This window comes from Chiloscyllium plagiosum, unplaced genomic scaffold (genome assembly GCF_037043375.1).
Source record: "Chiloscyllium plagiosum isolate Xiang-an unplaced genomic scaffold, Cpla_swu_hap1 HiC_scaffold_12, whole genome shotgun sequence".
NCBI classification, from domain to species: domain Eukaryota; kingdom Metazoa; phylum Chordata; class Chondrichthyes; order Orectolobiformes; family Hemiscylliidae; genus Chiloscyllium; species Chiloscyllium plagiosum.
The window spans coordinates 86,763,659-86,781,388 of NW_028270150.1; the positions used below are offsets into that span (position 1 = coordinate 86,763,659).

Genomic DNA, 17,730 nt, shown 5'->3' on the forward strand with positions numbered 1-17,730 from the left:
CTTGAAAGATCCAACATCTCAGCCATAATTACTCCTTGCAGCGAAGCATAGTGTCCCATTTTACCGCAAATAAGGTACTTCTGATCTCTCCCTCACCATGAAAATTTGTTATCACTGATCGCTCATCATTGGTTTGCCAACCAGAGGAAATAGCCTTTTATCATTCAAAACAATTTTGTAACTTTAAAAGATTTCTATTATGTTTTCTTGGCCAATGGAAATTGATCAAAGTCGTTTTCTCCTCAAAACAGCTTTCCAACTCTGATATTTTCTGGTTATGCTACAGTACACTATATGGACTTTGATGCACATGGTGGTCAATCTTTCATTTCCTTATAACAATCTTAGATCTCTAGGTTTATAAATAGAAATATATCAGTTTTCATATATCTGAACACCCAAGGAAACTATGCAAATTTATTGGGGTGTCTGTTACTTCATATTTAAACATCTTATCATTAAGCATTCACTCCAACTTCTTTGTCCCAAATTACATCTGCCACTGACTACCCATTTCACTAACATCTCAATATCTTCCTGAAGTCTTCACAATCCTCCCCATTTGCCAAAATGGTCATCAGCACATTTCAAAACATATCCAATTATATAAAAGACAAAATGGAACACCGAAGTCTACCCAATCTACCTAACACTCATTGGTCTATCCACTACCAAATTCCCTGAATTTTTACTGAATGCCTTTTAATTGAATGTAGCTACTGCATTTTCTTTACTGAATAATTTCCTCAGAAAACTGTTTAACTAGTTACCCATAATAGGGTCATGCAGGGGTCTATTCTGGGCTCTCAATATTTTACAAAACAATAACTTAGATGAGGCCACTGAAGGTATGGTGGCTAAATTTGCAGAAGGCACAAAGGTAGGCAAAATACAGTGTGAAGATGACATAACAGGATGCAGACCAATAAGGTAGGATATCTTAGTGGGCAAAAAAATCTGACAGACTTTGGAACTCCACCTCAGAAGATGGACTTTTGTCAAGGGAATCAAACACTATTGGGTATAGGTGGGAATTTAGAATACAGTCAGATTAGATTAGATTCCCTACAGTGTGGAAACAGGCCCTTTGGCCCAACAAATCCACACCAACCCTCTGAAGAGCAACCCACCCAGACCCATTCCCCTACATTCACCCCTGACTAATGCACCTAACACTACAGGCAATTTAGCATGACCAATTCACCTAACCTGCACATCTTTGGACTGTGGGAGGAAACTGGAGCACCTGGAGGAAACCCACACAGACACAGGGAGAATATACAAACTCCACACAGACAGTTGCCAGAGGTGGGAATTGAACCTGGGTCCCTGCCACTGTGAGGCAGCAGTGGTGGTGGGAATTGAACCTGGGTCCCTGCCACTTGTGAGGCAGCAGTGCAAACCACTGAGCCACCATGACGCCTAAGATTGTACTGCAGCTACAATCTTATTTAGTAGGCCTAAAGAGTGCACTGCCTGCTCTGCCTAATTCATATGTTCATAATCCAATTTGCTGTTCTTTCATTCTATCCATTCTTCGCTCACTTATTATGCATTTTTTCCAACTTTGTTCATAGTTGATGTTAAATTAGCCATGCTCATAGCTGGTGCTAAATTAGTCAGTAATTAGTTATCCCAGTTTTTCATTTCTGTCATTTCCTTCATAAAAGTTATTTAGTTGGTTTATCTTCCAGACCCTGCCACCAAACCAGGGATAATAACTAATTAGAACCGCTACCTTTTTGTTGGACGTGTCAACATCAAAGTGTGCCGCAAAGGCACTGTATTCACTTTTTGAATTATGCTTATCTTTGTCCGAAGCAAATTTTTGTTTTTAACAATCCCCGGTTGTTCTATTTCTTGCTGAAGCATGCTTCCGTCATTTGTAAACAGTACCCACATATTGATGGAAGCAGGCTACAATCTTGAATGCATGTTTGAGTCTCAAAAAATGATCAACTGATAATTGTCATGGTCAGGAAAACTTTGAAATATTTCAGTCCTGTTCAACCTGCTTAAAATGGCTAAAGACCTATATCTAAGCTGTTACAATTATGATGTGTAGAAAATTGTTTCAGCCTGTCCCTTTATACAGTATTTAGGTTAATAGGAAGTGAGTCACTCAACTATTCTGAATCATGTCTGGCTATGTCAAGAGACCTGCTGATCAAGTGTATAGTTAGCACTGACACCTGGGAACAAAAGACAAAACCAGCTGTGCTAATAGTCCACAGATCTGCTAGCTCCAAACTGTTATGCACAAAAGAAATGAAAGACATGTAAAGAACAGCAGCTGGTGCAGTCAGCAGAAAGAAATTCCTGGTTCTTTGCAAGCTACTTACACAGGAATTAGTTGGTTTCTATTTGGAGATGCGTTCCTCGGGTAAGGGTATCTGGGAGATTCCTTTTGATGTAGCTGAGTGGGACAGGAATTATTGCAATGAGTTTTGCTGCTGGAGTGGATTTCCGAAACTCTCTAAACATATGGGAAGTACCTGGAAGTAGTCATTTCAAGTGACTACTGGGTAAAGTTGGGGGGAAAAGAATGCACCGGAAGCTGAAAGAGATCGCAGACTGAGGGGACTATAATTCTGTGTAGATCGAGACGTAATACTTATAACAAAAGGAACATTGCTTTGTGCAATTGAAACTTAAGTTCCCTACAAAAAAAAGTTTAGCATTTTTAATCATGGTACAGTAAAAAAATTAGTGATGGGAAATCTTGCTTTGTCATTCTTCTCAGCTATTAACTTGAAGTTCAAATTTATTTTTGAAAATTTAACGCTCTCCACAGGGATCTTAAGAAAATCCTATGTCATCTGAATTCTTCAATTTCCTTCTCAGTATATACTCATTTATAAAGTCTTAACTCTCATTACTTCATTTTCTAACTAGCAATTGTAAGTAATTTCTGATGAACAGACATTATAACTTTTGATATTCAATCCTAGGATGAAAGAAAAATTAGGTTAAGCTGGAATCCCATGACATTATTGGATCTCAGAATCCACTATTTGGCTAACTTGGCAACTTTTTTTTACAATAAATAATAGGAACTCTGAATTAGAGGAAGGGTCCAATGTGTCACTTAACACAAGGTTGAAATTTTAAAATATTTATTCATTTATCTTTCAGGTAGATTACGCACCTTTAATTTGATTGCTTACCTTTCTCATCCTATTACCAATAAATTTCACTCCAAAGATAAGTTGGAACTCTATACTTGAACAATACTGACAAGGTCAAAATCTTGCAGTTTTGGGAGACTGCAAAAGATATTATTCGTATCACTGGTAAGGAGCCTCAAATGTGAATGGGCGAGATTATATAGACTTCATCCTTTGAACATAAATTCAATTTCTCTTGAACAAATGGGCCATCTTCTAAACTTGAGAACCAAGGTAAGGTCATCTGATCAACTTGCTGCCTCCTACTGCATTTACTTGATCTGACAGTGGAGGTGTATGTGGATGCAGGACTAATTTTACCTCCTTTGAATAAAAACCCAAACTCTTCTGGAATAATATGACAATTGAAACAAGTTAGTTTAACTAGGACGGAAAATCAAAATGGCAAAAAAAGGGATATTTTCTCTGAAAGGATGTCCATTAATCAGGCCTGATAGAGTCCAACGTAGTCAAGATATTCACAGGCTGAGAGATCTTTTAGGACACAAATGCAAAATCCAGAAATAAAGACGTTCTTGTTTCTTTGCTGCTCCTCTGGCAGATATTTGTTCAGCAGAATACTGAACGGCCTGGACAGAGTGAACGTTGGAAAGGTATTTCCATCAGCAGGAGAGACAAGGACCTGAAGGCACAGCCTTAGAGTAAAGGGAAGACTCTTTAGAGTGGAGATAAGGAGAAACCTCTAGTCTGAGAATGGTGGATCTGTGGAATTCATTGCCACAGAAGGTTGTGGAAGCCAGTTCATTGAGTATATTTCAAACAGATATAGATAAGTTCTTGATTGCCAAAGGTTATGGGAGAAAGCAGGAAAATGGGACATGATCAAATGGTGGAGCAGATTCGATGGGCAGAATGGCCTAATTTCTGCCCCAATGCCTTACGGTCTTAAACTATTTCAGAATGGGTATCATTCAGTTGTAAAGAATGCTAGTAACACAGAGTTTCTAACCCAAAGATGCACCAACCACTTGCATTTAGATATTTTTAATCAACCTGTTCAGTCACATCTCTGGAATAGGTGCAACCTGAATCCAGGTCTTTGAGCCCAAAGGTAAGAACACTATACCACAACAGCCCGACATAACGTTGCAGAGGCATCTCTTTAAACATGAAGAGATATAAATGGGCAGAAGCTTTTTTACTGGAACGGTGGAGAAGCAGAATTATTTAAGTAGGGAATTATGGAGATTGGGATTGGGACCTTGCTGAATGCATTGCTCCTATAACTTAATAAATGAGTAGGAGGATGTACAAAACACTAGAGTCAGGGAAACAGAACATTTGGCAGGTGATCTGTAGGGCTTGAAATTGGATCAGAGAAGGATGTGATCATGGAAAGAATTAAATGTTAGGTAAAAATGGTAGAATTGGCGGGGGGGGGGGGGGGGGGGGTGTAGTAGAAACCCTGGCTGAACTTGCCCCTTTTCTAATGCAGGAGCCAAGTCGCCAAATACAGCTGTCTACTGCAATACCAAGTTCCGATTAACTAATCGGGGGCCTGGCAATTTTTGATTCCAGGGAAAAGAAAACAAAAAATAAACAGTGCGCAAAATTGCACACTGTCATGTCAAATGAAGACTTTTACACAGTAAAGACAACTCTGCAAAAGAGTCACCATACTCAGAACTGTAAGTTACAATTTACAGTGAGTAACTTACCAGAGGTGTTACTATTTATTCAATTGAGATATACACAATGCTGGTAAACCCAAGGTCTGTCAAGCTCGCAAAAGAAAATAGGGTAAATGGATCAGGTAGAAACTTTGAGTTGTTGGCATTTTTGGCTTTATTTCAAATTGCCAGTACTTGTAATTGCTTTTGGTCAAAATTCTGCTGACTGCTGTACTCCATCTACATTAAAACACTAAGTAATCTCCCAATTTTCTGAACCATTTTTCCTGAAGTGTCAAAGGGAGTTTTTTTTCCCAACATGAGCCTTTTTACAAAAACGATAAAGTAAATTGTCAATGGTTATGTTTTCACCTTCTGGAGATACCAACAGGTTGTTTAATAACATATTTACTTTACAAAAATCACAAAGGGAATTAACTTGTAAAATTATTTTAATGACTCAAAATATCTTCAACATTCTGGATATTGAAATGCAAAAATAGGAAGGGAAGAGTTTGGCTCTGAAGTATACTCCCAGGATTTGTATCACTCCTCGCTCCCAAAACAAAACAAACCTTAAATTTTTCTCCAAAATAAGCACAGGAAGAGATAAGCACTTTTCCACCAGAAGTCTCAAAGGTACAGCAACCAAGCTACCTGATAAAAGCAGGAAACTGCATATTAAGTTCACCTCTCCAAAATACATCATGGCAAACAGCTCAAGGCTTAAGGGAAAATGTGGCTATGTTTGTTAGCATTATTCCCTACAACATAAGACCTCCACCTTAAACAACAGGATACCGTTGAACAAAATCCTCCACGGACACCACTGTAGTTTCTGCTTTGAACGACGTAATGCCTTTTATCTCCAGGGTGCCAGAACCAATCATGATGGGCTGAGCAAGCATGTGGCAAGGATCCTTGCAGGACATATGTGAAATTTAAATGCCTCTCTCTATTAATTTGCATAGATTGTGTTTTTCTAATGAGGATTAGTTCATTAGCGCACACCTTCACAAGCCAAGAAAATTCAAATGGGACAAATCGCAATGTAACAACTGCAAATACCACAGAGCTGCTGGGCTTGGATGGCTGAACTCTGAGCTCCATATAGTTCCAGAGCTGCTGATGAGATACCCTCTGAATTGTATCCTAGTCAGGAATCAACACTCCAAAAGAGGAGGAGGAGGAGTAGGAATTTTATTTGGGTGGGTGGGTAGGTGAGTGGGTGGGGGATGGAGAAGAATGGTTGGGGAAGGGCGTTGTCAGGGGAATATATTTTGACTATTAGACTATTAAAACAAGAGGTAGTTTTTAAACGTGAGTTTGAAGTTTAGATTCTACAATTATTTTATACTGAATGTCTCTTTTCACATAGTAAATCACACACAAAACATTTTAAATTCTATATTGTGCGAATGGATATTATGCAGTTACCATATGTAGCAGATTTTACAACATAAAAATATATAGGAAAAACAAAGGCACAATGAAATTCAACTCATTCTTCAGGCAGAAGAGCTGAAATGAGCCACCTTAAAGAGAGATTTTAATTTAAAATTTATAAAAAGGATATAAATAACCGAGGCCAAAACACTATTTGTATCATTAAAACAGTTTCATCAGCAAGTAAAAATCTTGCAGTTTTATATAAACTTGTATCCCTCAAAGATACAAGATATCGTAGTCTTTAAAGTGGCTCAGTCTTGACGGCAAGGTATTAAGATGGATATAAACCTGCACAATTTTGTTCATCAATGAGATACAACTCATCAGCAGAGCTTGATTGCATTTTTCAGATTCAATTACAGTAGATACTGCCCACACTTGTTAACTAAATTAGCTCAAATGCAATCTGTCCCTTTACAATAATGCATGAGGGGAAGTTTACATCCAGTCACCACAGCAACAAACCCCATCCCTGAATAGTGTCACCTAGTCTAATACCTACGAAAAAAACCTCCCGGTGCGTATTAAATACAGTAAATAAAGCATTCAACATTAATGGACCAGATGTACACTTAACTGTAAGCTTCTGTACAGCCTTAATACAATGCTTACGTTATATTCTCTGTAAAGATTTACACTCCTTTTCAAACATTTTCCTCCTTTTCAAATTTGTTTCTAATAATTTGAATAAAAAGTGTGGCTTTAGATTCTTCTCAATAATACTCAAGTCCATGACCAAATTTAATGAAATAGCTGCTAGTTCTCAGCTATCAGCAGTATCCACAGTAAGGAACGGTCAATTTACGATGCACGACTGTGTAAGACTGTGTGTCACTGCAAACATGGAAGCTCCACAGTTTAAACCCATTAAAAGTCCAACAATTTATTTTACTACTGGATTGGCTTAACCTGAAATTAAAAAAAAAATACTGATTCACCTAATAGTTGGAAGCAAGATTCGCAGCAGATTAAATGGTTAATTTTAAGTTTCTTCATATGTACAGAATCTGAATTATCTAATGGAGCAAAAACTTGAATGTGAACAGGAAATGTGGGTGAATCTTGCTTTCAGCTTAAAGCAGAGGCTCAAGTCACATCGATATAATAATTGCAGCTCAGGTAAAACACCATGCACAGCATTTGATAAGTACTTCAAAAGAGCAGGGAAAGAAAATTAAAACACAGGTTCCTAATAGTGGTTGTAGTAATCAGCTGGGGCTCTTTCAAGAAGTCGTGGTTAAACTTGGCTCCTTCATTAAGTTTAGTTTCCAGCCTAGTCTGAGAGGCAGTGCGAGCACAACCTAATATGGATGCAAACAGGATTTTTTGTTAAACCACCCTATAGCAAAAAAATGTTTTGCAGTTACCAGAAAAAAAATCCTGGTTTTAGTTCATCCATGGACCACTCTGGCCAATGATGGTTCTATGGTATTTGCAAATCCTTCTACTGTAAGCCCCGGTGTAAAATCTTCTAAAAAGCCTATTTCACACGTCAAAGCCAAGTCTCTTTGCAAGTCCCATCATTAAATTTTTAATCGTTCAGAAATCTTCCTGTTCTATGTAGACAGCTATTATCTTGTGTGCCTAATATGCAACGTTGTAAGTGAGATTGCTACTACTGTCACAGGAATGAGGTACCAGGGAGGGAAAGGCTGAATCACAGGCGATGTTGGGGATTACTCTAGTTTGTTGATATGATGGTTACTCATGGGCTCACAAGAATCATGCACATGTGTCAACAATCCCTGTGGTAGCAAATTTGGCAATTGCTGAGCGATTGATAATTAGGCTTTTCAAAAAGCATCAAATGTAGATGCGCAGATGTCTCTCGAGCCTCCATCACACTTCTGCTTGGTGAATTTTTTTTGGTGTTTTGGGTTGGCAAGGGACAGGGAAGCTACAGCATCTTCTCAGCTTAGAAATTGAACTCCTTCGCTTGAATGTTCGCTGTGGGGTCAAAACTGAAAGTTCCAGCTTGTGTCGCTTCAGGAAGGAGACTTGGATCTTCATCAATCTAATGAGAGGAGATATAACAAAAAAAGCATTATCCTGTACATTCTGTTTGAAGGTGGTTAATGCAGGAAACATTTTGGACGATCTAAATTGTCCCCTGACTTCATGGTAACTTAACAGATACTTGGGGCTCTTCACGCCTCATTCAGCATCTACAACCATCAGTTATGGCTTCAAGCTTTGGTCTGAAACCTTGTATAAGGTGAAAGCCCTGTTTTCACTGCTTCCTATTCAATTATACTCAGTGAAAAAATTAATTTAAACCTAGAGGAACTGGAATACTAAGAAGAACCCAACATAGTTGATGCCTTTTTTCTACATCAAGCAGATGTTCAATGCTATTTGTTAACCAACTAAATGTGAAGGGGTGAAAGTAAACTTTAATTATTTTTCAGAGAGCAGACTATTGAGGTGTCTCATGCCATAAGTACCAACATGTGAGATACTGAAACCTTTCACATAAACCTTTGCTCAAGATACACCAACATAGATCGTGAACATAGTTTTGCCTTACAACAAAAATTCTCTTCAATCACCTCCTCACAATGGCGGAAGAGCTTCTCCAGAAGTCACAATGTGGATTTTGTCTACATTGTCCAGGAGGCACAGTTGACATGATCTTCACAGCAATACAAAAATTCAAGAAAAGTGCAGACAGCAGCTGAAACCTCTACACACGATCTTCTTGACTTCACAAAGTCCTTCAAGTTCTGCCAACCAAAGGGACAATGGAGTGCCGTCCTCACATGTGGTTGTCCACAGAAAGTCCTCACTATTCTGTCTGTCATACAATGGCATGCAAGCCCAGATCCTCTGACAGTCCCACCCAATAAACATGCAACCTGGGGACATGAAGGTTGTGCCATCATACCAATGTTCTTCTTCTTCACCTTCCTTAGTGCAATATTGCCCCCCAATCTATTAGACTTTTCTCTAATGTGATGCCAAAGTACATGACAAGTAAGAAGCCTGTCCTAGCTCCAATCCAGAACCAAGGCCACACCAAACCCCGTCAATGAGCTACAGTACATAGCAGATGTTTGATTATGCAAACAGAGGCTGAGTTCCAAACTATTGTCAATACATTCACGAAGATGTATGAAAGAATAGGTCTTGGGCTAAACATCTGGAATGCAAAAGTCCTCTACCAGCCTGTTCTCACCACATACTGACCCCCAACTGTCAAAATCCATAGTAAGTCACTGCACAAGGTTGATCAATTCTCATACCTTGGCAGTTTTTACTTAGATGTGCAACAAGGATCAGTGCAGGGTACACTGCTTTTCGTCTTTAATATAAATGATGTGGATGTGAACATATGAGGCATAGTTAGTAAATTTGAAGATGACACCAAAATTGGAGCTGTAGTGGAGAGCGAAGGTTATCTCACAGTAAAACAGGATCTTGATCAGATGGGCCAATGGGCAAATGGAGTTTAATTTAGATAAATGTGAGGTGCTGTATTTTGGAAAGGCAAATCAGAGCAGGACTTAGACACTTAATAGTAAGGTCCTGGGAAGTGTTGCCGAACAAAGAGACCTTGGAGTGCAGGTTCATAGTTCCTTGAAAGTGGAGTCGCAGGTAGATAGGATAGTGGAGGTGGTCTTTGGCATGCTTTCCTTTATTAGTCAGAGTATTGAGTACAGGAGTTGGGAGGTCATGTGGCAGCTGTACAGGACATTGGTTAGGCCACTGTTGGAATATTGCGTGCAAGTCTGGTCTCCTTCCTTTCGGAAGGATATTGTGAAACTTGAAAGGGCTCACATAAAAAAAAATTTAGGATGTTGCCAGGGTTGGAGGGTTTGAGCTATAGGGAGAGACTGAATAGGCTTGGGCTGCTTTCCCTGGGACGTCAGAGGCTGAGGGGTGACCTTACAGAGGTTCATAAAATCATGAAGGGCATGGATAGGATAAATAGACATGGTCTTTTCTCTGGGGTGGGGAGAGTCCAGAACTAGAGGCATAGGTTTAGGTTGAGAGGGGAAACATTTTAAAGGCACCTAAGGAACAACATTTTCATGCAGAGGGTACAGCATGTATGGAATGAGCTGCCAGAGGAAGTGGTGGATGCTGGTACAATTACAACATTTAAAAGGTATCTGGATGGGTATATGAATAGGAAAAGTTTCAAGGGATAGGGGCCAAGTGCTGGCAAACGGGACTAGATTAGTTTAGGATATCTGGTCAGCATGGACAAGTTGGACCGAAGGATACGTTTTCGTGCTGTACATCTCTATGACTTGAAAGTGAAAACAAAACACTGCAAGAAATCTGAAATAAAATTGAAGTGTTCGAGAAACACAGCAGGGCTGACAGCATCTATAAAGAGTGAAACAGAGTTAAGGTCTTAAGTTTGATATGACTCTTCTTCAGAATTTTAGAACTTCATTTCTGAAGAGTCACATTGGACTCAAAACACTAACAGTTTCTCACTCTAAAAGATGCTGCCAGGCAATGAATTTCTCTAACACTTCCTGTGACTATATAAATGCAAGATTTAAAAACAAATAAAGGGATTGCAGTTTAAAGTAAATTACTACTTAAATCTACGCATTGGTCAAAGCACATTTAGGTGCACCATTCTGTTTTGATCATCTTAATTAATAAAGATCATATTTTACCAGATGACTCATGGAAAGAGAGTGCTGACCAATGACAAGAGATTGAGTAGAATAGGCCTACTCCCTGTAGGTTAGAAGGATTGCAGGACAGGGGGTGAATTCAAAATCCAACAAAATAGATGCTAAAATGATGTTTCTCTCGCTGGGATATCTTGAACTGAGCTCACAGTCTCAGACTAAGGTGCAGGTCATTTAGGATAAGATGAGGAGCTATTCCATTACTGAAAGGTCTGACTGTATGGGATTGTCAATCCCAGAGACATGCGTATGCTCAGCCATTTGAGCGCATTCAAGTCACAGATTAACAATATTTAGTAAATAACGTAATCAAGGGATATGGGATTAGCATAGGAAGGTGTCGTGGAGGTTCAGCCATGATTTTTATTGAATGCTAGATCAGGCTTGAGAGCCCAAATGGACAACTCCTGCTTCTTCAGTTTATACGTAAAATGTAATGAACTTTGCCTTAAAAAGCAGACTCTTTTCACCCATTTCTCTTTTACAAAAAACATGCCACCATTCAAATGGTACTGGATTTTCCTTTAAACTGCTTAATTGGATTTCCTCAACAAGTTAGAGGTCATTTTGAGAACACATACAAACCATCTTCCTTACAATATTCATCACCATTTGAGGATTTCAAGCTTAACCTCTTGCTAATGAATTACTAATTCAAAAGAAAATGTTTACAGTGAATATCAACACCCTTACCTAACACAGGTTTTTGTGCCTCCACTGTCTAACACAAAGAGAATTGATACTTGTTACGTCCTATCTTACACACTAGTGCTGGAAAACAACAGCTTAAAGAAGCAATATTTGGTATCAGATACTGATTTAAGCTATTAGCTGACAAACCTAATCCAAAAGTTCAAAGGAAATCAACAATGAAACAGTATATTAAAAATAAATGCATTAAAATGGAAGATGTATAAAACACTTTAGGGGAGGCCAGGTTTGGTAGACTTAGACACTATTTTTCATTAACTGGTTAAATTTTGTCCTTGAAAGGTGAAACATAAATCAGTTATTTCCATTACTAAGGCCACTCCCAAACTAAAAATCACACTGTCTGGTTTATTTCACTACTTCAATTTAAATTTGTCTCCAGTGAATGTCCAGTGTATTCTATAGCCCACAAGAACTTCAATCACTCCTCAGTGAAATGCCCAGAGGCTGATAGCCAAGTTCAGTACCTATGAGGATGGCCTCAACAAGGGTCTTGGATGCATGTCACACAGACCCTCTCTCAAACACATGCTCTCCCTCAGAAAGGTACAACACCCCCCAACACACACACACAGCAACACTTGTGCGTGCACACACACACTCTCTTCCTCACATGCATGCAAACATACATACAAGTATATGGAGTGCATTTGCAGATTTGTATTTGCACATACATTCTATTTTGTTCAAAAAGCACATAATTTGTAGGCAGTCACTTTATGTGGCATTTTATAAATTGCTACTTTGGAAATAGAACGAGTTGACTCAAGGTTGGAATACAGAGATTGTAACATCACACCTTTAATGCATTGTCTGAGCCGAGATGTCACTTTTTCAAAATAAAACCTTAAACTTGAAAGAACTTCTGAGATTTACACAGAATGTGTTGCAGGTTTCGATTCATTAATAAGTGATTAAAGACTTAACAGCGATCTAAGTTTGTTCAATATATTGCACCAGTTGTATGACACTTTGATCTTTTACTATAAATTCTGAGTCCTATTATTCTGCCCCACGAGCTACCAGATTAAGGAGCAATGCTCCAAAAGCCTATACTTCCAAATAAACCTGTTGGTGTTGTGAGATTTTTAACTTTGTCTACCAACATCAACACCCTGGAAGTTATTGAGCAGAAATCAGCAATGTAAACAGAGTGAGCGTAGAGGCTGAATGTCGTACACTCGGTGGCCCACTTCCTGGTTACTCCAAGTCTGTCCACTACTTATGAAGTAAAGGTCAGCAGTAAAATGAAATGTACTTTCTTCACTTGCCTGTATGAATTCACCTGCAACAGCACTTGAGAAATACAACCTCATTAAAGCAGTCCACTTGATTAGCATCCAACCCACACCTTAAGCATTCACTCCCTCCACCATTAGTACCCACTGTCACAGCAGCATCACATACCGGATGTACCACAGCAAATCATTAATGCTTTCCTAGCTTCAACTTGCATCACCCAGAACCAAGGCATTTTGCATGGGAACATCATCTCCAATTCACAAGCCACTGTGATTTGAGATATGTTTTGCTATTCCTTCACAGCCAATACATTAAATTCTGGATTGCCTTACTAAATAGCATTGGTGGAGCACCCGCAAGACAACTGCTCACTACTACTTCTCAAGGGCAACTGGGAAGAGCCAATGAACTTCTGCAGTACCAACATCTCAAGAATTAACTTTTTAAAAGAAAAAGTGAAAAGAATTTCCTTCACTCAATAATTGATAGTTCGGCCGAATACAGTACCTGATTTGATTCCATAAAATAATCTTGGTCATCCAAATTAAGTAAAAATCAGCTAGTGCACTGCACTTACAAATCAAATCTTTAAGAAAGATGAAAGGAAGGATACAGAAAAGAAAATATTCTTCTTGGTGGAGGGTAATTAGTTTGAAAAAAATTGTGATACACAACCATTGTGATTCTATTTTAATAATATACAAAAAAGACTGACAAAACACAAAAACCAAGTACAAACATTAGATGGAAAATTGCAATAGAGGCCCTGAAGCACTCGATTTAGAGGCAACTGGATTCAGGTCATCAAACTTATTTGTGGGATTGGAATCGAGGGGGTCTGAGAAAAATTGTTACCAAATTCCACAGGCAGCCATGAATCATTTGTGCTTTCTGACAGAAATGACAAAAGGGAAGCAAAGGTCAAAAATATTGATTTGGAGACGCTGGTGTTGGACTGGGGTGTACAAAGTTAAAAATCAAACACCAGGTAATAGTCCAGGTGACTGCCTCCTGATGAAGGAGCAGCGATCCGAAAGCTAATGCTTCCAAATAAACCTGTTGGACTATTGCCTGGTGTTGTGTGAAGAATATTGGGACAAACATGTATGAAACTGTTTACATTATGTTATATACAGGGTCATCCTTTAATGTAGTTTGTTCATCACACTATGTAATAGACCACAGTAAGATATAAAAGGCACAAGCAGCTTCTTACTCTGGATTAATTTGTTTCTGCATTTTAGAAAAAAAATCAGGGTGCAATTCAATGGTTGATGACACAGACAAAACCAATTTTACTTCCATAATTCCAGCTACAAGTCATGAATTTGCTGCAAAATTTCAACAAGAGGCAGCTGATTGTCATTTGCATACTTGCAACGATAGTATTTCTCTATTTCACAAGTGAGACAGTGATTTCCTGTGTCATGTATGCACCTGTAAACAGGACTGGCACCCTTAATAACTGAACTCACTGCTGAATTTGTCACTGCATTTGTGCCTAGTTGAAAAAGAGGAATTGAAGAATAAAATACACTTTTCTAACATTCTCTTACCCCTTTTCTACAAATCTCCCGTGAGCTCAACAAACCAATTCTATACTTACATCATCACCAGAAAAGTACTGATCTATGATTTCATAAGCTAGTTTATAGATCTCTTCATTTTCATGTTGCTGCAAGGCTTCTATTTTTTCCAAACCTGTCAAAGAAAATTAGAACCTGGTGAAACAATTGTGAAGACTATCTTAAAATACAATTGGAGCAGCACAGATTTGCATCGAGTTTTTCCTGAAATCTATAAACATTTTTTCCAGTCCATAGGATTTAAATGGGGTCTGTCAAAATGAAATGAATTTCAATGAGAAAGAACACAAGTCCTCGAAGCTTACCTCCACATTCCTCTATCATTTCTGCTATCGTACTTGCTTCCTCACCAGCCATTTTCAAAATATTGTTCAGTCCATCAAGTACAACCTGTACCACCTGAGCATCTTTAACTCCCAGTAAATTACAGAAAGGGGGGATTACATTCTGCTGCACGAGATATTCAACCTAGAATAAAAGGAAAGAAAAAAAGATGTCAAAGTGTTCCACTCAGTGAAACTTTATCCATAAAACTGCCGTAAATACATTGATGTTATAACCAGAAATGTTAAATGCCATTTATGATTAAGTTATTATTAAGTTATGATTAAGACAATTAAGAATGAACTATGAATTACTTTAAATTATACTTAGATCATGTTTTCGTCTTTATCTCATTTAACAGTACTATTCTTTAAAAGATCAACCTAAGTATTGCTGAACATTAAAAGGACAATGGATTTCCCACCCATAAAAGTTTTAAATTCAGAGGCAACCAGGATATCATCAGATTTATGTCTGATATTAAGGTCTTCCATGTGGATAGTGAGATACAGTAGTCTCAGGAGTGAAGAATTTTGGAACATGAAAAGCTTACCATTAGCATACTCAACTTATCACGTAGTGAGTCAATAGTCAAAGATTGGCAGGAACAATATTGGTTCTGGTTTTCAGAAACAATTAAACCATGAAAGAACAAATGCCACTCAGCTTTTGAAGATTCAGCATCAAATTGAAGTGATTTTTTTTCCCCAAAGTGAAGAATTCTATTTCAATCCAAACATATTTTGAACTCAGAAGGAGCAAGAAATAAATGCCCGAGAGATTCTGGTCTTCCTGTAAAGAGGTTAAAAATGTGTTGCTGGAAAAGCGCAGCAGGTCAGGCAGCATCAAAGGAGCAGGAGAATCGACGTTGATTCTCCTGCTCCTTTGATGCTGCTTGACCTGCTGCGCTTTTCCAGCAACATATTTTTAAGCTCTGATCTCCAGCATCTGCAGTCCTCACTTTCTCCTTCCTGTAAAGAGGTTGCAAGGTTAGTAATCCTGAGTTCTTCAACAAATAGTGCAATATAGAGTCATACAGCATGCAACAGACCCTTTGGTTCAATCATCCATGTTGACCAAGTTTCCCTAAACTAAACCAGTCCCACTTGCCTGCGTTTGGTTCATATCGCTCCAAACCCTTTCCTTTTCATGTACTTATCCAAATGTCTTTTAAATGTTGTAACTGTACCTGCATGCACCACATCCTCATGGCTGTTCATTCCACACATTAACTGCTATCTGTGTAAATAAAAAGGTTTCCCCTCATGTCCTTTTCAAAAATCTTTTTTCCCTCACCCCTAAAAGTATGCCCCCTAAATTTGAACTCCTGCACCCTAGGGAAAAGACCCTTGCTATTCACCTTATTGACACCCTTTATGGCTTTATAAATTTCTGCAAGGTCACCCCTCAATCTCCTATGCTCCTGGGAAAAAAGTCCCAGCCTATCCTTCTAAGTCAAATCCTCCATACCTGGCAAAATCCTGATAAATCTTCTCTGAACCCTCTCCAAGTTAATAGTATTTGTCCTATAGCAGGGTGACCAGAACAGCACACAGTACTCCAAAAGAGGTTTCAATGTCCAGTGCAACCCCAACCTGACATTCCCAACTCCTATAAGCAAAGGTTTGAGCAAAGGAAGGAAGGATTGCGAGTCGCCTTCATGACCATCCCATCTACCTGTGATGCAAATTTCAAACAAGTGTGTACCTGAACCCTTAGATTTTCAAGAGCCAGTAACAATCCCATGCTTTTCATTTTCATTGGACAGTACTACTTCTGATACTGGTTTAATTTCTGCAAAGAAAAGTACTTCATTGGCTTCTCTATTCTCGATTCATTATTTTGCACTAAGACCACATCACCAGAAAGGTACCATCATCGATCAGTATTTTAAAAGCATAAGTAAACTCCAGGGTGGCCAACACCAGTTTAGACATCAGATTTGCCTTTAGCTTCTGAAAAGCTGTTTGGAACTCTTTTGACCACATCACTTTTGTCTATTTTCGCAATTAATCTGTTAAAAGATACAGCTATGGTACACCAATAAAACAAACCCCTAGAAATCTCATCATTCCCCATTTAGTCTTTGCAACAGAGAATTCTATCAGAACTTTCACTTTCGCAGTTCTTCACAACTCTTGACATTCTGATTGCTTGCATATTTTCATGAAGTCTTAAGTGCTGTTCTAATATTTTCATTATTTCTTCCTTCTTAGCTTTTGTAGGAAATTCCATCTTTAACTTTTTTGCCAATCTATGGACTTAGCCTTTCTTAGGTCTTGTAAATCAGTCAGGCCTATTTCCTCTAAACCGGTAATGTAGTTTTAGCAGCTTCTAATGCAATCTTATTTTACAGTATAAGAAACGTGATATTTGGCCTTTTATCCTTTCCCACTTAATTTTACTTCCTGTCCATGATCACACACAAAGATTCTCCTCCGAACCTCCAAACTCATGTCATGGGAACAGTGTGCTGGACATCAGTCCCAACTATTCCACAAATTGTCACAATGTGAGACATGCCAATCTAATCACTAGGATGGCTAATACCTGCAGTGACCACTACCGGAGGTAAAACAAACACATACCAGGTTCCCCGATGAACAAGGAAAAACATTTTTATGACAATTAACTTATCCTCAACCTGTAACAAAAAAATTATTAATTACAAGCATGCAAACTTAATCTATCCCCCTTTAAATCCAAATGCATACACACAAATTCATTCACACACAGGATGGACAGGGAAGACCAGAACAACAGATTTTTTTTTTTTTTAGGAAGAATGAGTATGAAAAACAGACAAAAAAATACAAACTTTGCAGATCAAAGTTTGTAGAAACCAAATCTCAAAGGAAACTGTGACTTTCTCATAGTCTTTGGTTTTTGACAAAGATACCACGCTGCCATCGACTGTGGCGATCCTAAATTTGACAGCTGGCCTTGCCTCAAGTTAGCAGATTTTTTT

At 38.5% G+C, this 17,730-nt stretch overlaps 1 protein-coding gene across 1 annotated transcript in view; it reads right to left on the bottom strand.

The window, feature by feature from the left end:
• Positions 1 to 5,232: 5,232 nt before the first annotated feature.
• kpna3 (karyopherin alpha 3 (importin alpha 4)) overlaps positions 5,233 to 17,730 on the bottom strand; it is an 88,223-nt gene continuing 75,725 nt past the window's right edge. The window contains exons 15-17 of the mRNA XM_043700423.2: positions 14,744 to 14,906; positions 14,459 to 14,553; positions 5,233 to 8,261 (exon numbers count right to left, since the gene is read on the bottom strand). Of these exons, the coding sequence (XP_043556358.1) occupies positions 8,163 to 8,261; positions 14,459 to 14,553; positions 14,744 to 14,906 (357 nt within the window). The 3' untranslated portion in view covers positions 5,233 to 8,162. The remainder of the gene's footprint in view (positions 8,262 to 14,458; positions 14,554 to 14,743; positions 14,907 to 17,730) is intronic.